At 35.1% G+C, this 26,834-nt stretch overlaps 1 protein-coding gene across 3 annotated transcripts in view; it reads right to left on the bottom strand.

The window, feature by feature from the left end:
- The window catches only part of RELCH (RAB11 binding and LisH domain, coiled-coil and HEAT repeat containing), a 75,962-nt gene that overhangs the window by 34,170 nt on the left and 14,958 nt on the right, over nt 1–26,834 (bottom strand). For 2 of the 3 annotated variants that reach the window (XM_050321751.1, XM_050321734.1), the window contains exons 2-11: nt 24,462–24,551; nt 16,566–16,637; nt 16,402–16,457; nt 16,195–16,308; nt 15,022–15,225; nt 14,848–14,939; nt 13,549–13,857; nt 9,178–9,253; nt 8,671–8,766; nt 444–556 (exon numbers count right to left, since the gene is read on the bottom strand). In XM_050321751.1, coding sequence (XP_050177708.1) covers nt 444–556; nt 8,671–8,766; nt 9,178–9,253; nt 13,549–13,857; nt 14,848–14,939; nt 15,022–15,225; nt 16,195–16,308; nt 16,402–16,457; nt 16,566–16,637; nt 24,462–24,551 — 1,222 coding nt within the window. The remainder of the gene's footprint in view (nt 1–443; nt 557–8,670; nt 8,767–9,177; nt 9,254–13,548; nt 13,858–14,847; nt 14,940–15,021; nt 15,226–16,194; nt 16,309–16,401; nt 16,458–16,565; nt 16,638–24,461; nt 24,552–26,834) is intronic. The other variant, XM_050321742.1, reaches the window with a different exon arrangement.

Raw genomic sequence — 26,834 nt, 5'->3', positions numbered from 1 at the left:
TCTCATGCTATTTTCCCTAATCAAACATGGTAGTTACCTTATAAACATATAGATCACTAGGACACATTAAGACAGAGGTTTAAAAGAAAAAAAACCCTGCTTTGATTTCTCCACCAACCATTGCTAAGAACTATGACCTTAAAGTTCATTTTAACAAAAGAGTTTCAAAAGAGTTTCAGTTCAACTTTAAACAAAAAAAGGAACTGAAATGTTACACTGCAGCTTACAAGCACATTCTTACATTTCAGTAACTAGAAAGTACAGGTCATGGAAATGGAAAGTCCTGATGTTTGCATAAATTTGTCAACACTATACAAGCAAAACACCATCTTAAATGAAACTTGTCTAAAATCACCCAATAATATCCAATTTCTATTAGTTCTGCTACTCTGACAGAGAAAAAAGGTTCCTCCTTGTCCCGTAACACACAAACGCAAACACACCTTTGCTCATCATCTGGTCGTTTGATCAAATTGAACAGTATGTGTAGAAGTTGATCTCTCTCTTTGGGTTCAGGATGGAGGCAGGCTGTACACAGTATGAGTGGGATCAATTCCTAAAAGATTGTGGGTAGGGGAAAACCAAACAAAGTAAAAACGCTTTGGGCATATATTCATTAATGGCAAAAGAAACTAAGAAGATAAATCTAGTCACATAACATCAAAACAGTTTGAAGAGATGTTTTAGAGTCTTGATCTCTTATTAAGTGACCTGAAAAAAGTGAAGGTCTACAAAAGTTAGAATTATTTTCCTGCTAGGAAAAATCAGGGGAGAACCAACACATAAAATGAAAAGCTCTGCAAAGATTACAATTAACATATGCAGGTCACCTGTAAGCAGAATTAGAGGACAGTCATGATTTCATTGTCTTCACTACCCACTGAACTGAAGCAAGCTCCAAAGACATCTATGGAACAAAGCTCCTATGGAAAAATGCCATGGAGTTAAAGATTACAATTTCCAATTAGGTATGCACACAGTTTCGTGCACAAGTTTGAATAAGCATTGAGAAACACACATTGGTAAAGGTGACTGCAGACATATCCCCTATAGTGTTGAGTGAGAACTATATGATTTTTTTTAAAGGTTTGTTGATGTGTTTTTTTTCCATAAAGAGGCAATATCTAAAGCTGAATTTTCTTTTTAGGGCGATAAAAAATCCCTTAAGGAACAAACCACAAAGAAAATACTGCGTAAAACATCAATTGAGAGAAAATATAAGGCTGTTCACAATAGCTTAGACCTCCTCCTTTCTAAATATGCCTTCAAAGCTCATGGTATTCATTCCCAGAAGAAACAAATGTTTCTAAAACATGGTCTGGAAGTCCCTTTCCTTGATCTTGCTGATAAGAGCCTTTATTCCAACTGAATTTGGAAGCCACACAGTTTCTAGGTGATTTAATATCTTAGGGACAGAAACATTGGACTGGGAGGTCAGGGGAAAAGAACAAGACAGCCTAGGTGTCTGCAAAAAAACGCCTAAATAAACATGGACAAGTAATCTGGACACTTCCTTGCACATGTGCCATGTACTTTTGAGCCATTCTCAACAGAGAGGTTTTCTGTGAATTAATAAGCTGTGACAAACAAGCAGGTGATAGTGGGAAACTTATCTAATGCTACAAGGAAAGATTATAAAAAAACCTGGAAAAATCTACGGTTATTTGTAATGACTTCACAAGGAGGTGACCAATTTCTTCTTACAGACATTCAAAGTGACCTAGTTACGATGTTCTTGAGAGTAAGCCTGTTAACTGCACAACTTGTCTTTTCCTAAACAGCAAGTCCTATGTTTAAGTTAAACATAAAACAACATTCTATTTTAGAGCAGTGTCTAAGTTAGTCAACTCCTGACAAACTTTTTTTTTTCATTTTACAAGAATTCTACACAGGGTGCCATTTTCCACCCTTGAAGTTGACCAAGACACTACCTATTCTAACATTATGTGATTCTGATATATATTTTGGCAATATTTAACTGAATTATGGTACAGATTAGGGAATTTAAGACAGAGGAATGAATGTGGAAATAACCTACCCATTGCTTAAAAAAAAAAATCTAAAAGGACAGAAAGAGAAATGAGAAATAAATCTGAACAATTTGGACATTTCTATTTCTTAATACTGTTAAGTGAGCCAGTTTTGGGTGTTGTTTTCAAGTAAGTGTAGTACAACACAAAATAACATGAACCAAAACCTGCATTAAAGAAACACTGCATGAAGAACTAAACTTTCTTCAGCTGAAAGCTCCTTTCCCTGTTGAATTTGCATGTTAGATTTTTTTGTTTTTTGATACTTAAAATTCAGTTTTTGCCCATTTAAAGTTCTGAGAAGTCAGGGAGTTAGCCTATTTAACTTTGTTTTTGTACTTCACAGAAGAATTTTTTCTCCTGCAAATACTGTTTTAATTCCAAAACACTTGAAAGAATATTACAAAAATAACACAGACATCCACCACACTACTTATACATTAAGCTAAGATCTTTTAAATATGAAATCAGATTGCAATTTCCAGATATCCAACAAAGCTGCTAACTTTGCCATAAAGAATAAAGTTCACTGAAAAAAACTTTAAAAAAGGAACCCTCTGTTACTTTAGTGAGATCTAACTTTCTCAAATCTAACCTAAGGTCACATTGTCCAACTGCTCTTGCAAGTATTCTTAAGAGCTCCTATGAAAACTTTTTTTAAAAATATACTCCATGAAATGGGACATATATGGGGCTTTTATTTCATCTGATGAAACCATGACATTGACTTCACATTCTTAGTACGTTTGAATACCTACTCAAAAATCTCAACTGCTCACTCAGAACTATTGCTAGATTTCAAAACAGTGCCAGGAGCTGCCTCTTTTTAAGCTTCTTACTGAATTTAAGGACGTTTAAGTTGTCTTCCTCCAGCTGAGTCTGCACAAAAGGAAAAAATCTCAGAATATTCACCTAGAAACTACCACCTTGTGTCTGAAAGGCTAATGAGTAACCTAACACCATTGACACGGGGCAGATACAAGGCTAGTTCTTTACCTTGCAGAAAGCTGGTTATTATAGCTGATGGAATTAGCTGTATTTTCTTGTCCACTGGTCACATTCTCTCATGCATACTATGGGAGAAGAGAGTGTTCTCTGCATCGCTTCACCAGTGCTTCTACAGTTCCTTCTATTAAGGGGAGTGGAGAAATAGTGAGAAGTCTTGAACAGTGTTTTCTGTATTCCCTTATAGACCTAATGGACAGGAAGGTAAAACTGCAGGTGAAGGGGACTTTGTATGGGACAAGAAGAAAAAAACTGCTCTGACAGATGGACAAAACAGATCAAGTGAAGTCTCTCAAAGACTTATAAAGGGCAGATTCTTCTTGGGATATGCAGGATGATGACAAACAAAAACCAACCTACTGCTCAGTTTGAGCTCATTCCTTCCTGCTGCTAAGGGTCATGTGTTAGATGTAGATTTGTTTAACAAATCTCAGATTTTTCATTTTCAAAACCAGCAGAGAATTTCTATAGAAAGTAGTAATTTTTCAACAGGACAGAGTAGTACCCACACTTGTCTGTTTATATTCAAGAGAAAAGTTCACAGCATGGTTATAGAGAGTTAAAATATTTATTACTAATCAAGGAGAGGGCTTCCAGTGCTTTTTGAAACACTCTGCCTTCCTTGGGAAGGAATACCACTTGTGCTACAGTCATAAAGCAAGACCATAAGTTTAAAAAAAACCCAACAACTCTCCCTTTATTTAATTTTGGATCCTTCCTAAACATTCAGTTCATCCCCAAGCCCCTCTTTTCCCTTTTGCCTCCAAGTTTGGAAAACTCATGTCGGTAGGTCATATTAGTATTAGTCAACAGGAGGAGTGATTAGTGACTTCAGTGACTATACCACCAGGAGATGTGGTACCAGAACTTTGATATGCATTCCTCATTAGATTCCAAGCAGATTTGACATTATAACATTGTCAGCACTCGCAACTTGATGAAATAAAACATCATGTGTCAAAGGTCTCACCTCTGCTACTGAAAAGACAAATTCGTATCTGAGGCAGTTTATATCTGTGAGGTACCCAGATGTATAACAGAGAGAAAAAAGTTTTGTTTTTACTGTGAAGTAACCTACAAACAGGTGAATGACAGAAAATGCTACGAGAGTGGTCTAATGCACTGCACAGGAGAACTGAAGCGACACATCTCTCTGTTCTACTTCTGTGTAACTGTTCACGTGGATCTCTCCAAAGAAAAGCCCACATTTTTCTAACCATAGTATATCTGGATGTCTTTCTAACATGTAACAACATGTTCTGTTATTTTGGAAGAGGATTCAAAATTTGAGTTGATTTAAGTTCTCAATAAAGATAACATTTACACGGGCATATGGAGCAGCTCTTCATTATGCACAAAAGAAGGTGGCTTTCTAATAGTAATTAGTATCACCTAAGCTATACACAAGATAGTTCCTCCTGCATATTAGAAGTATTACAACAAAGTATTGAAGTCTGGGATTTTTTTAAAGTGCATTGTATAGTGACCATCTTAGAAGGTAGCAAGGAATTTTCCGTGTTTTTTTCATCATTATAACTATTTTTTGCTAAGCATTCCAACAAGTCTTCCACCTCATAGTTTCACTCATTAATTACTGTCTTGTTGGAGTGTTCCTGAGCAAAATAATTATCTCAAGGAACAAATTTAATTAGTGTTAAGTGTCAAGACTGGTTACTTCAATAGGTTAAAATAAAAGTATTTTATTAATTAAATATTAATGTAATAATATTGCAAATAGGTGACAATGTATAAACTAGGATGAAATTATGATGGATTTTTTTAATGTCTTCCTTTAATAGTCAATGCTTATATTGTAAACCAATGCCATGTAACTTAGCTTCTGACAACAAGTTAATAAAATAAAATAATCTTATTGGCAGCAACTGAAATAGTTGTAGGTACTAACAAACTACTGATATGGACTATCTTGTGCACAAATGTACTTGAGGTTCAGAATTCGTCCTTTTAGTTTTAAAATGAAAAAATATTTAGTCATAACATCAATGCATGACTCAGAATATTGTGCTAATAAATATTAAAATCACAACTATAATTACCTTTCATGAGATGAGACTATTACTCCAGGGTCCAAATCAAGCCTATTATAGATCCCAAAGGTAGGGCTTTACACAAGAATCAATGCAGGTAAGGGTGTGAAAAAACTTTCCACTTCTTTGTCTATATCTAGTGTTTATTTGCAAACCTGCATATAAAAGTTGTGACACTACCAGTAACAATTAGTAATTCAGTTCATAAACATCAAATTTAACTCCTTGCATCCATGTTAGGTTTAAAGACAGTGCTGAAAGACATCAGCTTTCAGACTAGAGATAAAAAGGATACTCTATGAGCCTGAGCTATTTCATTCTAAGAAACTACACTAGCCCCTCATATCCAAGAGAAGGGAATTAAGGGATTTAATTTTTGCCTGATGTTAGTGAGGCACTCCCATCCCCAGAACAAAAAAAACCTGCAAACCAAAACCAACACCCCATGTAAGCCAGAAAAGGACCAGCGAACAGGCTGCGGTCAACGCTATTCCTGCTTTCCAGACACACAGTCTATAGAACCTACCACAACCTAAGTTTTACAGAGTAAAAGAAAGTATTGTAATTGTTCATTTAAATTTCTCTATTGTCCCGTATTCTGTGAAATAGAAACAGTCATTTAGAAGATACCAATGGTTGACAATTTTCATGCCCAGGACTAACACTGGAATAATAGGTGAGATGAAGGACGTAAGCAGTTAAAAGACATGTCTCTTGATTAAGAACAAGAGTAACAAAATATTAAGCCAAAAAGTATACTCTGGCCCAATTCCATTAAAGGACTACATAGGAACAAGATTACTTCTGTTTTCTGACAAAAAAAATTGACTTTTACATTTTATAAAGGGTAAGAAATAGTATTGCACTGATTATTTATCCCAAACATTTTAAAATATTGCTTTTCTCTAATTACAGTTTTGACAAAGGAATTTTTATGGTACACCTCTTGACAGATTTTGGTGCCTGATTTTACTTTTGGGTTTTTTATACCTTAAATGTGTTTTACTTTTAAGTGGTAAAAAACAACTGAGAAAGCAATTTCCAATGTAAATGAATTTTTATGAACTCAAGCTGCTCATTTGCAAGAACTGTTATCACAGACCGCATGTCAATCCAACAGGCTTTTTTTTTTAAGAATTGGATTTTAGAATTTCATTACTGTAAATTCCAATTACTTTTTGGATTGCAGTACTTCCTTTGTTTGTCAGTGCATTCACATACAAATCTCAATATTGACATACATGTTTTCAGGAAGTTAGGATAACCTAGACACTTGAGATATAAACAAAATTAAATTTCTATGGTGTTACATGGAATTTTAATTACTACAAATTGCTTTAAGGCAATTATCCTGTGTTATGTGCTATTCATTTTACCCAGTTGAACTGCTTTTTTAGAAACAACTAAAATAATCCCCTCAGTCACCCTACTCAATACTGTGTCTTTCCTTCTTTCTTACGTTCCACTGGAACCTAAAGTACAGACATGAAAGAACAATTAAAGTTGTATCAATACAGAAGAATAAGAAGTAATTTCAGAAATGTGTCAACTGTAGTATCTACTGGAACACTTACTACCAAGTTAGGTGGGTTGCTATTGACCTTAAGATGGCAAAAAGCATAGGAAAAATGGTTACTGAATCTCTGTTAAGGGATAACAACTACTGAGAGATTGTCAACCTCAGCAAACTCAGTTTCTCCAAAACAAAGATGCCTAACACAAAATTTTCAGCTTAAGATTTTGCAACCAATTTCAACATAATGGATGCTTAAAGAACAAAGCTATTTCAAGGAGTCATCAAAAAATTATGTTTAGCTCTCACGCCTAATGCATTGACAGTGTAAGACTTTAAATACTACCACTCATCTTTTCAGAGCAGAGTGGCGATCACTTTGCATTATAATCTGAACTTGCTACACATCTTTCTCAAATTAGCGATCTTTAGGTATATTTTTACTTCTTTGTAACATTGCGTAAAATTCTCATTATCACATTGTTTTCGGACAAGACTCAAAGTTATACCTTGCTGAAGAGAGCCTAGTTCTTAAGTTAACTTTTCATAATATCAATATTAATAAATACTAACAGATAGTCTACCCAATTTTTCCTTCAAATTCCATGACTACATCTGAAAGAACATCACAATAGTTATAGCAACTGGTGGCAGGTAACTAAAACCAGGTATTTTTACAGCAAATTTCAATACTTGGAAAATTAGGCATCCTGTGCAATCCAGTTACCCAATTCTCACTTGAGGCTTTTCAAGTAAACTGGAACAGACAATTCATTTAAGGCAAACATATATGTAATCATATGTAACTTCAACAGTAAAACAACATAAGAAGCAAATAGGCTAAAAGGTCACAAAAATATTAAATGCATTACACAGATTATGCTACAAGCTTTGAAAAGAAGCCAAAATACCACATCCTGCGCCAAGCAGAAGGAAGGAAAGGAATAAATAAGAAATCAGAAATTAAGCACTGATCCATGAACATTCACAGAATTATTCTGAAAGACTATTAACAGAACCATTTCCAGAGCACCCAGTTAAAATCCCCACCCCCTTGGCAAAAAAAAAGCCTTTTATGAACTTTCAAAACATGGCACACATCTGAAGTTCACCATGTCAACGACTGATAATTACTTGTATGGTATAAAATTTCAGATTACAGGATCAGTACAAATTTCTTGAGGAATTTTTCAAAGCCTTACAATTAATTTATGCAAAACACACTACTAAGTCTACCATACTGTAGGTCCTGTCAACAAGGACTAAAACTTGCTCAACAAGCTATGTCACTTCAAACCCTTTATTTCAATGTCAACTATAAGGTCACCGAATTTTTGTTTGATATGTTTTTTGGGTTTTTTTTTACACATTGGGTAATGTGTAATATTTACAACAAAGCATATAAAACCAGTCGTTTGCTTTCCCATCTTCAATCACAATCTTCCTTTCCTATGCTATGAAAGAATGACTATGCAAACCACCATCTTTAGTTACATTCAAAATACACATTACATTTTGTAATTTTTAGTTAGTTTCATTTTAAAGTTAAGGAAAACATATAAGCAAGATTGTAAGAAAATGACCAAAGGACTATTTTTTATGAACCTTAACTTGGCTGATACATGGAGTTTCTAGAAAAAGACATTAAAAGATATTTTTTTAAGTCAAGTACATAATGCTGAAAAAGAACCTGAACATTAATCCTTATCAAAACCAATAGCCAAAATAAACCAAATTTAATGGTTGAACTGATAGCCTCTGTTCTTTATAATGCATATTAACACGATCTTCTCTAACAAAAACATCCGTGCTACCACAAAAGGATGGACCTACAGTAACAGTCTTGCTGAACACTAATGGGTGCCTCAAGCAGAGGAAGAAATCTTGGGATACCATGCAGGTTTACTGAACTCACCTGACAGAGGTGCAAAACCATTTTCTACGAGCAGAGATGCATGCACAAAAGTAAGAACATGATTGCAAGTAACAGACTTTCATGAAATTACACACATCTTCAAAATGAATAAGAAAACAACCTGTTAAAAATAAGATGTAAGATTTCAGGGTTCCTCACCTCTCGCTTTGCAAGTAGCACATTAGGAACAATATGAGGCAGGCAGCGTCCCAACATTAACATGACACTTTTTTCACTGTCTGCAATCCGAGATACCTAGAAAACCAAGTTGTTTGTTTGCTTTTTTTAAAAGAAGCACAGGAACAGAAAAATATCCTTTCAGAGGACTAAGGGTTACAGCAGGCTGACCACTTAGCAGAAAAATACCTAAATTACTCCCACATATTAAGCTGGAAGTTTTTGATCTGTCAGCAACTTCAAAACCATGAACCCACTTCTAGAGACTCAAAGCTTCCCAGTAATTACACATCTATCACTAGGTTTCACATTTAAGCTAAAATCCTTATTTCTAAAATTTAAGCACATCCTTATTTCTTAAGTTTCACGTACATAGATTCATCTCTCCATCTATGATCACGTTCTGTTTCAAAGCAATTAGTGCTTGTTTAACTACTGCTGCCATGCAAAATAAAGGATCTTTTAGTTTATGTCAACTGGGAAATATACCTCTGATCCCAAACGGCTGTCTGCTGACATCCGACAGAAGGACAGTAGTGCTTGATGGAAACCTGGTGACAAGGTCCTGAAACATCATCAAAAAGGGAGTGGGGTGAAAAAAGCATAAATCAGATAAGTGATAAAACAAGTCCTTTCATTCTTGTTTACTTGGTTAGGTAAAATGACACTCAGAAAGCATGTTTTAACTGGTACATAATACAGAAGATTTTGTTTAAAATCACTGTTGACTTTCAGGGTGTTTAGTTTGTAGCAAGACAAAAATCCCTGAGTGTCCTAATTAAGAAGTTACTTTTAGCTCGGAAAAATGTAACATCTTTCAAACTGCTGCACAGACAAAAATAGGACTAAAGCACGAAGAAAAGGAAGCTTTAGCAATACAAGAGGAAGCACACAATTATGCAAACAGAGGAGTGTGGGCACAGAAATCGCAAGAAACAGTATTTTTTCTATTTTTGCTTAATGCTCTGATTCTGCACATTGCATAAAAGCATTTGAGTAGTCGGTCAACTTACAAGCTTCAGCATTATATAGAGATTGCTCAACCACCACTTATGGATTGAAACGGATTCAAATGCATAGCCAGAAACTCAAAATTAACCTTACATTGCTGTCTGAGCCCTCATTCAATGTGTATCTGTAGAAGCACTGCCTCACGGCCACACCCAGCACCAGCCAATGCAGCCGAGCTACTCAAAGCGTTAAGTACACATATAAAACCTGATAATAGTCTCAAAACACCCTTGTCCCAAGAGGATAATTTGGCAAAAATGTTCCCAGAAAACTGTCACTGATCATTACATTAAACAGGCAAAGCAGTATCAGCATCCTATTTTTCCTCATAATAACAACTTCCTTGGTCTTATCTGAGGCCCGTACTTATATGCTAACACTGCTATATTTAAAGAGGAATACCAACATTTGTCTTCCAAAACAAACAAAAAGCATGTCACCCTATATCATCACCTGCTGTTTGAATCCTCTAATGACACTATATGACTTTAAGAAAAGAGGTACGATTCCTATTTCTTATGTGGAAACTGGTATCATCTTTGAACTCTTAGAAAAGCACCTGAGTGCATTTTTTGCAATCCTACACACATCTAATTATGTGCATGGACATAGATTTTTATCTAACAGATTGAAGTGTAACACTATAGTAAATACATTTTACCTTCATTCACCCTTTTCTAACCAAAAAAGCACATCAAGAATCAAAGTTCCTACTTATAACTGTTTCAACTAATCAGCAGGATACAGTTTTCCTCCTCTATTTAGAAAATACGATAAGAATTTACATTTACTACTTAAAATCAATTTTCTTGCTTGACAGTATGGATTTTTAAACCACATTTTAAATTTTAATGAAGGAAGCACGTTTTGCTTCTAGTCAGCTTGGTTTTGGTGCGAGGTTCACTTTAAAAAAGTTACTAAACTACTTAAATGCTAGCCAGTTTTAAAGAACCTCTGTTAAACAACATATTAGCCCTTATTCTGTAAAATATTCTTGACTGACAGATTTACAGGCTCTACTAAAGGCTTTATAGTTTTTTTACACTGAAAGAACAGGAGCAAGCCTTGCACTTGGAATTCTAACTAAAATCCTACATAAGGGTAAAGTTCCATGCCAACTTTGCAGAGACTGAAAACTAGGTATGACAGTATGTCACTGAACTTCCCTGTGGGTTAAATAACAACAAGCTCTGGGCAGCCTGGATCCCGTTATGATTGCTGGCTATACTTGGAGTCAGGAAAGCTTCTCCTTGATGAAGTCTAGCAAAATCCTTGATGGCTATGCTGGACAGAAACAATGAAAGACCCAAGCCTCTTGCACACAAATCAGTGGAAAGTCTCTTCAAAATGCCACTAGTGAAGATGTTCAAATATATGAAACTATGATGAATACAGAAACCAAGTACTGCTATTCTATTCCGTATAAGACCGTGACAAGAGTGAATTTACTCAAAAAGTCAGGACAGCTATATACAGAAAACACCTTGTATTTGGTGCAAATTACCACACATCTTAAATTAGTTGAATAAATACATGTGGTGCAGTCTATTTAAACTGCTGCTACTGCTTTCTACTGCAATCTGTTAGATGAGGCATTTTTCCAATGATGGCCATGTCCTCATTTGCCATCATGCACGCACAGCTGCTCTAAGTGCAGTCACACAAAGCAGGCTCACTTGCTCTTCTATCCTCTCTTCCCATCTGGGCAAGATTTATGCCAAGAATCCACTCTCTAGATACAGTAGTAACAATCTTGCCTTTTAGGATAGAGACTTCGTTTTTTATCCCTCTTAATGCATTCTGAATAAATTGTAGCAATTGTCTCCTACAAATAACCACCCTTGGACTGAAATCAATAAATATCCAGCACTTTTATTGTGCAGTTTCTTCCACAGATCTCAAAATACTGAACAAATAACGTATTTTTAAGTGAAAAAAATTACTGTGTTATTAAAAACCTAGTGCCTAATCTGGGAAAAAAATTTAGTACTAGATACTGTTCTATAAATATGTTTTTTCAAATATGGTTTCCTTTGACCCTTTGTTGACGTGTTAAGCCCAAAGCACAGTACAAAAATAGCTACATATTACACATGCATTACTTATTTCTGCAGTGAACTGCATTTGAGGGGACTTCTGAAGTTAACTCAGTGGGGATTCATGGCTTCATTGAACCACTTTTCAAGTAAAAACATGTGCTGTTATTTTTAAAACAGCTGTGAGCAGCAAAACAAACGCTGTTCTACTGTCATAAATCCCACTAGAAATACGCAGTTCCTTCCTCACTCAGTGATTTCATCCTATTTTGATACACATCCTCACCATCCCCAAACTGTCAATCTAATATTCATGCACTTATGGTCACCCAGCACTCACTGTTAAACTGAGCAAACAAACCGGAGACAAACTACAAATGAAAGTAGGCAGACAAGTATTTAGCAATCCATGTACAACAGTTCTGATTATTACCTAGTCTAGATATTCAGTTAGGATATGAGAGAAATTTAAAAAGAAAACAAACTTTGGAAAGCTTAAATGGAACCACTGACCATTCTTCAGAAAAATCTAAGCTGTTTTACTTTCCTGTTTAACACCAGTATATTCAACTAAAAGAGAAGAAATTTGCCATGAGACTCTTAAGCACTGTATTAAAAAATCAGAAATCATTCCTCCTGTCCAATTCTAAAGTTGATATCCCTGAAAAAGTGCCCCTGACCCTAGAAGTCTGTGCAAGAAGTTCAAAAAATCCAGAGAAGGCAGGATACGTAGAGCTTACAAGTAAAGGTAATTATTAGCAGGGGTAGCAACTCCTTTTTATAGTTATTCTTTTTCTTCAACCCCTTCAGCTCGCATTTATTTTCCATCTGCACAGAATGGCACACAGATTTCTACTTGGTATTTTCAGGTGGAAGATAATTCTAGAAGCATATTACAGTATCAACACCAGCAAAAAACACTACGTAAACTGACAAGATACAGAGCAGGATAGCTGACTGCTTCCCTAGCAACAGCAACAGTAAGATCATAACGTGATCTACTTGCATATCTTTGTCCACAGTGGTAGTGCTAGAAGTTGTACTCTCTCCTTAAGTCTGTGTACATGTTACTCCTGCCGGCTACACAGTGGTTTATTCTACCACTTAACGAACAAGTCACTTCCCCTCTTCACTACAAAAAGACTTTTACAGATCGGAGAGGCTTTCTTAAGAACTCTTAGACACACAAACTCAGTCTCCAAGTAACAGTACAACATGAATAACTTATTTTAGTTAAAAGAATCATAGTTACCTAGTGAAGACTTGCCCCAAAATCAAAACTCAAAAAAGCAGAATGCCATCATTCTGATAATTAAATATCTTTATGATAATTAAAAAAATATATAAATAAAAATTGCACTGCTCTCTTAGATACTCTATAATAGAGTTATACACATCTACATAGGAACAACAAAAAAAATTTTTCAAACAACTCTTCCAGTGGAACAGAAGACAATTATGAAATTAAAACTTAAAAGAGAATCTTGTCTTCCCATTCACTATGTTGATTTTATCTATTTTTTTGCTGCAGCAAACAGGACTTAGAAACAAACAGGTTTTAGAAATAAGTAGAAGACAAAAAGAAACACAAACTTAATACTGAAACTGTAGGTTTGTCATATGTACTCCCTCCTAAAAAGATTAGGGACAATATAAAAATATCAGTACTGTATCGTAGAGGTACGGTAAGTATTTTACTTGCATGCAAAACATGAATGGTCTCTTCATGTGGCAGAATTTTACTGTTAGAAAAACATCTAGTCTCTTTAAGAATTTTTAGTTATAGCACGCCAGTTTACAACTTATCACTAACCTATTAGGTTTATCAAAGTGGACTGCAGTTTTAGATGATGGAGTACGTGAGGACAGCTTCTCTGTCTCTTTACAGGGCACAGAATTTAGCATATCGTCTTTAGAAGTCCTTGAGTCCACTTCAGCTGATAAAGCAAGGCTTGTTTCCTCAGTGTTTCCATGTTTATTGTCATTCTCAGAGCTCTTGATATCCAAGTACCGTCCATTGTCCTCTGAGACTGTGAGAGGCACTTGTTTTAAAGAAGGATGGGGAGCTACACCATAAACTGTTGACACAGCAAAGTTTTCATTCTTGAGAAGATCTATTTCACTGAAAAAGGAAAAGCAAAGAATGAAATATTTCTGTAGCTTTCATGCAAATGCTGTTAAAATCACAAGGCTGAAGCACATAAATAAGGACAACATACTGAAAAGAGTTCGCTCTTCAATTCCGGTATGTTTAAAAATTCCTTTAATAGAAGTAACTTATATTACAAAAGTTATTTAAATAAATACTAGTTTCATTGAGTTGTTTAGTAGCGGGAAAAACATTGCACTTGGAGTGAGTGGATCAATGAAACAATTGGGTAACAACAGCCTTACCTACGTTTGGCTGAACCCTGAGCACTGAGACACAAATGGTTGCAAGACAGAACCCTATCTGGGTGCAAAACTTAAAACACTATAGTGGTGAAATCAATATATACTATCCTACCTCAATATATACTATTCTACCTGGCTTTGAAACGGTAACTATGCAAGTCAATAAAGCCACTTAAAAATTACACACTTTGCCATATGCTGCATTAGTGTACCTCTTAAGAGGAATGATATCTTAAGGTTTACAGTACCGCATGTTTCGACCAAACTTTTAAAGTACTTTTAACAAGAGCAAAAGCACCACTAGTCTTGCTCTTTAGAAAGAAAAACTGTGATGACATCAATCATTAAAACAAGCATCTTTCTAACAATGTTTGTAAGCTGTACACACCACAGTACTAATGAGTAACAAAGCTAAGGGAAAACTTATATAAAACACATCAGAACAGATTATGTTTTCAAAGAAATAAAGAAGTTACATTGAAAGAACAAAACTAATTACAAAATTAAATTATATAGGCAATAATAAGGAAATAGTCAGTTTGAAGTCTCTTCCTTTTTCTAATGAAATACCATCTACTGAAAAGGAAAGACTGCCCTGCCCTGAAGAATTCCTAATAATTTCATACCTTTATGTTGTATGTTTTTATTATTGTGCTAGAAAAACACTGAGAAGTTATCCAACATTTATCAGCAGTTGAGTAGACTGATAAGTACGTACCTCTCAAGTCTTTGGATTTGTTCCATCAAAGACCATTTCTCACTGTTCAATACACTAATTTGATCTTCTAATTTTTGCACTATTAAACATTGCTAAATACAAGATAGAAAAAAAAGAGTTTAGTACAGTAAAGTAGTACTGCAAACAGACGTAACATTTCTTTTATACACTTACTTCTATTGACTGTGGCGTTGTTTCAAATACAGGGACGGTCCCAAGTATAGGAGTATCAGCCTCTAACTCATCGTCTTCTACACCGACTGATGCATCCACCATATCTTTTGCAGTAACATGATGGTTTCCAAAGTCACGGTAGAGTTGTAACAGGTCAGGAGGTTTTGGAATGTTCAATCCTACATCATCCCAAAGTTCAAAATCCTTCAAAGGAATTAAAAAAAACTAAAGCATACAAAATACTTCCTTTTATTTTTGTTTCTCTTCCTCATTTGACCCCAGGCCATACAACAGCAAAATAATCACATCAAGACTGCATTGTAGTAAAGCAGATGAAAGCTTAAATCAGATAGCAAGAAACAATAGCAGAGAAAGGATCCACTTCATGAATCAAAGCAGTTTCACCCTAAAGGCAGCTCTAGGTAACATACTAAAGACAGGACCTTTCAAAACCACACAGATTACAATTTATCTTTTTACTAGAACATGAACACTTCTTAGAATCAGAAATAACATTGCTCAAATTCTAGCAGAAGCCAGTGCAGTTGATAGAAGGCTTTCTACTGATGGAGGTATTGGTTTTGTTTCCATTTCAGTCACAAGTACAGGTGTAATTTCCCAGAGGCAGACTGTTACAGTACCACACAATCATTTAGATCATTAGGCATAAAACTGATTGTCTTAGCTATGTTTGGGAAGATCTAAGATAACACCTTATGACTGGGAGCTTCTTCAATACTGTATTCAATGACACAGGGTGATTAAGTACACTCACATATATACCCAGATCACAAACAAGGAGTAAATTGTATATCCTGCACAAATCAAATGAGTATGATTTAAGGAAAAGATCATGTTCAAGATCCAGTTCTGTCACATCAGAATCCAAGACAGTATGTAGGTACCTATAACTCACAGTACTTCACTTCTTCTTTGCTTCCTTTAAAGAACACAAGCACTGTTTCCTTCCTAAAATTTTTGGGAAAATACTCCACAAACTGCTGTGTTTTCAAATCAAGCTTTATATATGAAAATGCTAACTAACATTTAACTGAAATGAACTACATGCTCAGGAGAAGTAATTCTAATCACTTGAGTTTATGACAAGATCAGAATATGGAAAGCAAACATGTGAAAAAAACCCTCCCAAAAAAAACCACAAGCAAACTTTACCTGATCATGATTTTCATCTGAAAATGTTATTGATGTAAGCTTGTAACTATTCTTCAATAAAAATTCATTAACTAGGAAGTTTAGAGCTCTTTTCTCAAGAGGTCTGATTGGCTCCTGGAAAAAGAGAAAACAATACACTACATCTTTGGTTCATCTTTATTCTCATCATAAAGTCCATGCAAAGCTCAGTTATCATCAGCCACCTACCTGAATTTCAGGACTTGATTTATAATTTTTTCGTTCCTGCAAAGGAACTTCATTTTCTGGGGAGGAAAAAAAAGTAACTAAATTTTACTCTCTCACAGAGGATGAGCTCAGCTACTTCTACATTGTTCAAAGTAGAGACTTAAGAAAAGGTTTATGTACACCACCTGCAGCCTGAGTCAGGTTGGCTCGAAGGGCCTGTATGGTCTCCTTGGCTTTCCGTAGTTCAAACTCCAGGACTGGACAGGGATTTGGATTAAACACACACAGGCATCCAACCAAGGCAAGGGAAACAAAAATAAAATATAAAAAGCAAGGATGGGTGTGAAAAAAAATATACTGTTTGTATTAAACAGAAAGCATGCAATCTTTATGGAACTTATGAACACATGCAGCAGAGTTGGTCTGAAAGCAAACTGGTGAATGTTTTCCATAGTTTCATTGGTCTTAAGTCAGCTAAATCAAAATTTCAAGCTGTCTGACAAGGACTCGCTGTAGGGTTTTGGGATAGTATTTGGGAGCTGATGCTGTCAAATGTTTTGATTTCTTGGGGCAAGGGGAGTATATAGACAATCAGAGCACAGATCTAAAGGAATCAAATAGGTGCTGTCAGCAGAGGAAGCTGTCTCCATGTAGCAAAGCTTAAACCACAAAGTGAATGTACTGTCCCATTGAGGCTACAGACCTTTGGAAAAAATTATACACTGAAATCTTAGTAGTTTTAAGGGGAGATTTTTGAAACATGCTTTATTTTACTATAAAAAACAGTGTAGTTTTAAATCTCTCTTTCAAAACAGAGGAGTTTTAGGAATACACTAGAGTTGATTAGGATTTTGAATTCAATTGAATACACTGAAGAGATGCACACGACTAAACAAAGCAAAAAATGCAGCTCTTCTACAGTACTTATAAAGAAACCTGAAACAAAAAAAGCCTTTGCTTCATTACTCTTAAAAGTTTACAGTGATTCTAGACTCAACATTTTCAAAGATCTATGGTCAGCTTTAGAGTAAAAAATACGTAATTCTAGCTGCTGTCATCACCTACTTCTCCTCTCTACTCTCCTGGTCACTGTTATGTGTTTCTCATGTTCCAGTGTTTCCTCCAAAAAGGGCCATTGGTCCTTTGTTTGCACTGGGGTTTCAAGTGTTTTGATGTTGAGGTCATATGTATATATGGTGGTTTAAACTTTAAAACCCTGTGCTTTTGCAAAATATAGAGCAAATGTTCTTTTTATAGCCCTTTACAATTAGAGCATCTAAGGGAACCTATTTCAGGACTTACCAGATAAATACATGCATTTCATTAATTCTCAGATTAGTCTAATCACACTTAAAATATACAGTTACCAGAAAGAAGGACTGTTATATTTAACTAGAAAAGATGAGCACAGAACAGCTAGAATACTGAACTGTTAGATAACCTATTAAAAATATTTTAAAGTCTACTCTATTCGCATGTAAAAAAAAAAAAAAAAAAAGTTATAGCTGCTTTTAATAAGAAAATATCAATTACACCTTTAAACATTGCCTGGAAAAAATTTAACATGGACTTTTGAAATATCTGCACAGAGGACAATGCATTGCAGAATCACTGCATTGGCTCTAGATTGTAAGAAATGCTACTGAAGGTTGCAAATAAAAATGTTTCCTCTTTTGAGCATCTGTTACTAAGACTCTTGATAATTAGCACACATGGAAAAAAGATTCACTCAGTTTGCATTTATCGATAAAAACTGAAGGAGTAACTACAGTACACCACATTTGCTACATGAAAGTAACTTGTTTGATGCACAGAATTTTACTGCAGCAATATAAAAGCGCAACTGAGGATACAATGAATAAAATATGTAAAATCTCTCTAGTATTCAGCAATGCTGATCTGCAAATACTTCTGTGCAACAAAGTTAGAAAATGCTCTCATAGTTAAGTACCTAATTTTAGCACTTCCTTGCATTTGAGTTACTTATTCACAGTTACAATTCTAAGTTGTAAACTACTAATTTGTTACTTTTTGAAAACTGTAAAGAACTCAAATTGAGTAATTTTTGTGACAGAAATGACTATGTGTTAACATTTTACTGTTGTAAAATATTTTCAAAGACCAGAACAGTTGCAGATCAGGAGTGCCCTGCACTAGAATGATATAAATAACAAAAAGAGTTAGAAAAACAACACAAACTATAAAAACTCAGGAAATCCCATTAAGGAAAATAGGAATAAGACATGTCTGAAGGCGTAGAAAGCCAAAAAACTCATGTCAGACAAACCCATGTCAGACGGCAAGAATTTTTAGTGAACTGTGATGATGCTGAAAATTCTTAGAAGCCATTAGGACTTAACCCATTCAACCTTAAAAGTAGATGACTCTGCTGCATGTTTTTCTGTTACACAGGTTCTAGACACAGTATATTTGAGAAGCTGTCACTTTGCAGCCCCACAGTTCTACTACAACACAGCACTGTCACAGTTGTACCTCATCCAGCCTTATCAATGCCACCATTATATTTGCCACCATACAAAACCTTGATGATTGCGAGTCTGTCACAAATTTAGCTTATATTTGAAGAACTTTGTATTTTTGTTATATAAGCATAAATACTTGTAAGTAGCTATAACATAACTTCAATCAAATGTTAAATTATGATTAAAAGTTCTTTATTTTAGAAATTATACTGAAATGTGATCTTCTGCCAAAATCTGTAATGATTTTAAACTCGGCATGTGTACTAATGAAATCAACACTGGAAATCCCTTAAATAGAAAGGCAGCTTCTAACCTCGCTCTTTGTAACCCTTATCAAGTGCTGACTTTTAACATAATAACCTGATCTCTCTCCCCCTCTCCTGTTACCAAGCTGTAGTACCTTAGAGAAGTTACACCTTCAAAAGCATTGATAAAGCCAGCTAAAGTTTAACTTCATGCTCAAGTGAGCTGATAAAATGTAGAACTCATTGCACTTGATGAAGGAGCAGACATTCCTTAAAAAATACACATAAGTTTTGCTGCAGATAACCTTGGAAAGAACCAAACTGACACTCATCTACATCAGGAAAGCAGAGAAAAGAAACTTAGAGCCTTGAGTTTGGTTAATCTTCCTGCCAGGAAAGGGCATTTCTGAACAATCTGGTTTGCCTTAGGGGTGATAAATTGAAATGGATCTCTAGCTTCTTATTTATAAAAAGAACTCTAATCACTACAGCTACCATTATGAAAAAAAATTCCTTAGACTTCCTCAAAAACTGAATTTTTCAAGCAAGCAACCAGGCATTAGATAAAGATTTTCAGATTAGCCATTTTTACATGAATCAGTTTTCAAGAAGCTAATCTAACACACCTTAAAAGAGAAGTAGCTTGCCTGCTGAGCTCTGACATTTAAAAGTGAAGTTTCCTCAAGGATCTTATTCTATTTACTCATATTTGTCAGTGACTTCATAAGATATTGGACCATAGGTTGAGAAGATAGCTATAAAAAGCAACCTGCGATTTGGGATGGAATAAGTGAAAATCTACATGAACAGCAGTCTTGTTGGGTCAAGGCCAAAAAGCTGAAGAAGTAAACAGTATTTCTAAAATTTTTCAGTGCTAGCTTTTGTATAAGCAGTATTATTTCCAATTATACCAGAATTTTACATTCCACTTATGAAATATCTTGTTAGACTCTTGCATACTTCACTGTGAAGTACTTCAGACAACAGGAGAAAGGTAGTTTTGTGTTGTGAAGCCAAAAAAGGCATTCAGACAATTTCTTTTAAAAGCAGTTCTCCTCTGAAGGAGGAGGGACCCTGTGCTTTCCTAGTTTTCCCCAAAATTTCCTACTGTTACAAGCTTTGTTGTTAGTTCCTTAACTGTTATTTTGAGTTCATCCTCCTTGCAAAGTAAATGAAGAACTCCAGATGTCCAAAATTATGCCCTTTAAAACATGTATGATATCCCATTACATTTTATGGATTTGTATATACATTTTGAGTCAATCAGAAAAAAATTTAAATTCTCTGACAATAGTTAGCAATGAAGTCACTATCACAAACATACTTCAAGACCTGAGGTGTCCCAATTCCCACTTTCCTAAAACAAGCACTAAGAAGAAAAGCAACCTTATTTACAGTTGTTGTGAAATTCTTCAGGACATAATACCTATAGACCTGAACCAGAAATTTGCATTACAGCATGAGATATGACTACCACACTACAAAGATTAAGACCAGCATGAGAGTTCATGAGCAAGATAATGGAGAACTTGTTGTCATAGTGGGAAGCCAACACTTGACTCGGCAGCCTCACTAATGCTTTTCAGTTAATGAGACAGGACTAGCTACGGAGAAAACCTCAACTACAGCAGACTTGTCTTCAGGTTCAACCCTTGGAGATCATCAACCTGGAAGGAAATTCAAGAGGCTTACAACTGCTTCACAGGGCCTGAGGCAGGAAACGGGAAGACAAAACCCATTTTCAGGATAAACAAATTGCACACACAGGGTTAGCACATGACTGTTGTACTACAGATGCCTTTTGAGTTCAGGGATTTTTTGGGTTTTGCTTGTTTGTTTTTTTTAAGATTTTCCTCTCATTTTGGTTGTGCTCAAGTAACAGTAATCATTAAAAAAAGCAAACAAAAAAGTCTATAAAAAGCAGAAACTGTGAACCCAAGTCTAGATAAAAGAAATTCTCAAAAATAATCAAGTGGTTTTTGAGCTTGTCTCTTCCCTTCAAATCCTGACACAAACAGTATTTCACTCTGCTAACCAGAGATACATAGTCTAGCCAGAAATCAATGCTAACACAGAGAGATCTGAGAACATAATTGATTGAAATGGAATTTGGCTATGACAATTAACTTTATTATCATGAAAAACACAACATGTGTTTTTAAAGTTATCAGATTCTAAGAATAGTAGGTGTGAAAGGCAAGTTAGCAATAACAAGGATTCTGAATTATGGAAAGTAGGGGTTCTGGATCACAAGCATACTTGTGCACATGGTCAACTTAAGATGTGGTAGAAGATTCAGTTCCTTAAACTGAATGTCAGATGACCTATTTAAAACAAATGCTGTGGGTATTTGACTTAAGTTAGATATACTCTTATTCCACAGGAAGGGAACAGGTTTTCCATTCCCTCATTGTTTTATGAAAATCAGTATTTGGAGGAGGTTTTTTAACCCTAATAAATCCTTAAGTACTGAGTTTATCTTAGCACCATTTCAAGCACTTAATACATGAGTTCAGATCCAAGATTTGTCAGTCTTAGAGAACAAGTTGTTTCCATCTAGTAAATTGCAAGCTGTAAGGATGCAAATATTTTTTTTAAGCTCTTAGTGGATTACAAGTGTATTATCCAAATTGTTACATAGCTCTCATTTTCATTAAGGTTGGGTAGATAATGAAGAATGTTTTCTAAATTGCAGTTAATTTTCTCATGCTTATCTACACCCTCAACTTGCATCTTTTCAGTCAAGCTCATAATATTACAGAAGAGACTTAGTTGCGTTTGATCAGGCTTCCCAAAAGAAAAATTCACACCAACTCTTCAAAACATGTTTACTTCTATGCCAAATTTTGTTTCTAATTCCAGATGGAATGGACTGGGCTAACAGTTTTGAAATACTGAAATCAAGTCCCTTTGACTTGGAACCAGTTTACCGATTACATTTAGTGACTGATGTGCATTTATGTCCTATCTTTCATTTGACTAGGGAAATAAGGCATTCTATCCAAACACTAAAAAACAAAGATAGCAGCATAAGAAGGGTGCTTACAAAGAGAAACTACTCAAACACCACTCTGGGAACTATCAAAAGGAAAATATGGCTATTAGATCATGGCCTCAAGCTTGCACAACAGATTACCATTTTATCTCCTAATCATCAAAGCTCTTCACAGCAAAGAAAGAATTTCAGAAGAAATAAGCAGGATGGACTTCCATTTACGTTTCAAACTGTACTTGCAGCTAAGAACTACTTCAAAAGCAGAAGTTATAAGCCAGAGTTTGTTCAAAGAAGGAACTAGATTTGCAAAGTTTTTGAAACCTCTACTGTCATAATTTTTTCATGTGCAAATTAAATACTTATCAGTTTTCTGAAGTTTATTGCTCAGGAAGATTGCTTTAAACAGAACTGCGGCAAAATATTTTAAGCAATTATGACTGAACCAGAATTTTATGTAGAAATAGGATATTTTGGAAAACTTTGAGTCTTCACGAATATCCAGAAATAATATCCAGTCTTGTTTTGTTCAAATTCTTAGGACATTTCTTAACAGCTCTTTAAAAAACATCTCTAAAGAGACACAAAATGTAATGTAAATATCCAGATATAAAATTTACTTGTCAATTACATATGACAGCAATCAACTATACTGCAATTGTCCAAAACACTGCTCTATTGTAGGATCACTTAATTAAATTTAATATTTAATTTTAGGATGTATTAATTTCATACTGGAAGCAATCAGTATATTTGGTTATTGATGTTCCATCAGAAGATTAATGGTTCTACTGAATGTCAATTCTGACTGGGAATATACTTTCTATAAGCATCTCTAATCCAATTCAGTTACTAAAGACAGCACACCAAGCACTAGTTCTCTCAGTAATACTGTTGCCAAGTAATACTGTCTAGAAACAGGAAAATCTACTAAGATGATGAAAATAAATAAAGTAAGTATTGGAAATTTGCTTGTTTCTTTCTTGTATTCCAGGACACAATTCACAAGTAGTTGGGTTCCTGAAACAATCTGCTTAGAAGATTAATTGTCTATTTACAGCTATTGCCTCCTTGAAACAGACTACTTATATTGAAAAAGAGAGTAACTAGAGATTAATAAGAATCTGGAAGATTCCATATAAATTGAAGAACAGTAAGTCCCTATAGTTTTAGACAAGAGCACCAAATAGCTGAGTTTGCTTCATGTTCATGAATTTAATCCACCCCTTTCACTCAGTAACACTGGCCAGGTAAGAAAAATTAGATTTTTCCACCACTTTTTTTTCTTCTCTCAGGTTCAATACTGGCTGCCATTTCAGACTAAGTGAGAGAGAATTTCTGAGTCAAGATCCTTTACAGAACTGTTTCACCAGCCTTTCTGTTGCTTAAGAACATGACAGTGCTTCTGCTAGGAAGCTGGTGGTTCAGAGGAGGGACAACAGCGTGGAGCAGAGACACAGCAGCTTGCATTATTTCAGGTTTCATAAAGTTTGACTATGTGAGCAAAAGTCCCAGCATCAACAACCTTCATGTATTTGTGATATTAAACAGCATTAAGTGACAAGAAGTAAACAGAGTTCTGCAGTAGTTTTCAAGAGAGTTTTATTGAGTTTCTCTATAGAAGGCATGAATAACTTAACATCTGAACTTAGAAAAAACCCTGGACTAGAGAAACAGGGTTCACATGCAAAAAAGATTACTAAAATAATCTCAGATATAGAGAGAAGGTTCTGCCTTTGGTGAGAGAAAAGATCCTGAAATTAAAAGTGCCAGAGACTCCTAAGTTCAGAACAAGAGGCAAAAAAAGTCACTTCCTTAAACCAATCTTACAGAAAGAATAAAATGGGAGAGAAAAGCACTATAATTAAGATTCATAGCAAAAAAAGATTTATGGAACTGAGTAAATCCCAAATTCGCTCTGGGTTTGGAAATGCTTATTTGACTGATCTACATGAAAGTTGTATTTAAGAGGTGACTCGAAAGAAATGTGTATATCAGAAATCTATCACCCATGTAGTAGTCACAGAATACTACACAGAATATTTTAGTATATGTTTCAGTTAAACAGTAATAGTCAGTTGACAATATCAAGATACAGTTCTACTGTCCAAAGATGGGCACAGTATTTAAGTATATTGCTTATTTCTACCTTGGTGATATCTGGAATCATACACAAGTACATCTGACTGACTATTATTGTATTAGAATTGTCTAAAACATGATAACATCAAGTGACTAGTTAAACCACTACAGTGAAGTCTTGTCATCTTTAGAAATGTTCATTTAAATACACTTACGCTAGAAACAAGTCTAACAGTAAAATTAACATTCTATGATTCCTAAATTATACAGAAAACTTACCTGCTACTCTTTCATCTGTTTCCCTATTGCCATCATCAGAGTATCTTGCAAAATCTAAGGAATCAAGAGTACTGATGCTTCCAGCGCGATCTTAAAGGGGAGGAAAGAAAAAAAAAAATCAGAAAAAATCCTGAAGTTGCCTGTCTTTGACAGATAAAGTCAAAACACATTATAAATCGAAGGTTAAGTAAGTTCTGCAAGACTGAAGTTTTACTGCATTTTCTAGAAGTCTGTCTCTAAGTAAAGACTCCATCAGAAAATCTGAACAAAAAATAGAGCATTGCAACAAGTTCACTGTAAGAAATTCACTTGTGCTCCCCCTGAAAGGTGGTGTTTCTACGCTGTACCCAGCAGCTGAGGAGCACTGCAGTGTAGCCCTTCCTCTTTTCCACAAGGGCCAGGGACTTTGGCTTGGACATGCAGGTGAGCACGCACAAGGAACCAGAGAGGTACAAACTGTTGTGCCACAGGTTTCAAGCATTTCTGTTCCCATTTTACACAAACCTTTAACTACCCCAAATATGCTACTTTCTTTTCCCATTTTTAGTATTTTGAGGCATGTTACTGTGACCAAATACTTTTCTACATCTCCTGATCTAGCCATTAACTTCAGTACGTATCCACTTAATCTACACTTACTAAGGAACATATTACCTAACAAAAGCAAAGGAAGTACAGTTCATGCTATTGCAGGCATAACATTCACAGTCTAGAATTAAATTCTTAATTTAAGAAAAGAAAAATGAAAACATTCAAGAAATTCAGTAACAAGCACAAGGTTTTGATCTAATCTTGACATTTTTCATTTCAGGAGAAAGAGAAAAGATCAAGCAAAACCCAATTTTGATAATTTCAAGCCTGTTGATGCACACATTAACCATTTTATCAGAAAAATGCCCAAAGTACTCAGTAACAGAACTCAAAATAAATTGAACATGTTTCTAGAAGAATTGAACCTGCAGAAATTATATTAAGTACCTTAATATCTTTCCCCTCCCTTTGAAATTAAATTTCTATGTAGCACTTCAGAAATAAATTTAATTACATTAGAGCTGTTGTCACATTAACAAAGAACAAACTCCATAGAGCTGTCAAGAAAACCTCCTGACTGTCAGTGGAAATAGAAGTAATTTCATCACTTGTCAGTCAGATTTTGTCATGACTAACATCTCTAAGTATTAAACCTCTCCTCCCATTCTGTGTTACATAAAACAAGTTTTTTTTGGTGTTGGTTTCGTTATTAATTAATTTCTTTTGTATATTTCTTCCTAAGTTGTCCCATAAGATCTTGTGACATCCTCTCTACATACAGACCAGCATTGCACTGAAATAAGAACACCTGAATTAAGACTGATTAAAGCATCTACACTGAAAAGCTATTGAGAATACTAAATTTGCCAACTCTAGCTGAGTGACACAGTACTGAAACAAAAGTGCCTGGCAACCCTGACTTGTTTGTTCCATGGACATAAAGCGTATGACAGTACATAGTTTATATCTAACCACAGGTTTCTTTCCTAATACTATGACTTCTCATTCAAGTAATGAAACAGACTGCTGCTCCTCAGTGAGTCTGTATTCAGTAATTGCTTTTAAACCTCATTGTTCGTATGCAGGTTCTGGTCTTATCTACTGCATTTTTTCAAGACGTTAATCTGATTTAATAATTCTCTCCAGGCTGTTCTATAACGCTTAGGAGCACAGTACAAACTCTTCTTTTAACAGTCCACTTTGCAAAATGGACTGTTTTGAAAGTAAACCAGTGGGGAATCACATTTAGAGTGGCTAAGTCAAAAGTAAGCATGAACTTTGCAAGCATAGCATCAAAGTCTTAAGAGCTGACTTTTCAAAATACTCAACACCTTGATCAGTATGTACTGTTCAAATTTATTTCTTTGGGAGCGTCAAGATAATTTTTTGAAATCCAATTCAAGACTCGAGTTAAAGAAACAGGGATCCCAGTGAAAAGCTGATGTTTAAGAAAAGTGAACCAGTCTCACAATAGCATCGCTATGGCAAAACCAGAAATACAACTGTTTCCTCATACAGTCTCACCATGTTCACAAGGTAACAATCAGAGAAACAATGCTCAGATTTTCAGGTAAAGTTAACCACATCATCATTACTGACGTATCCAAAGCCATAAGTAACACCACCTTTTTTTCCTATGACTAATGGCCCACTTTTGAGGCAAGGGCTCTCTCCTGAAAACTGATAAAACAAATCCAGCTGTAAAATACAAATGTACTAGCCAAAGCATCCAAAAAGTTCTTGAAAAAACCTCCCATGTGTCTAGAAAAACACAAGGGGTAATCAGAATCTTCATCAGGATAGTACAAAATGGACGCCGTTTAAGATGATAGCAGTGGCTAT

This window comes from Myiozetetes cayanensis, unplaced genomic scaffold (genome assembly GCF_022539395.1).
Source record: "Myiozetetes cayanensis isolate MyiCay16 unplaced genomic scaffold, myiCay2020 scf1, whole genome shotgun sequence".
Taxonomy (NCBI): Eukaryota; Metazoa; Chordata; class Aves; order Passeriformes; family Tyrannidae; genus Myiozetetes; species Myiozetetes cayanensis.
The sequence above is the reverse complement of the archived record's forward strand: the minus strand, read 5'-3'. Positions and strand labels throughout refer to the sequence as shown.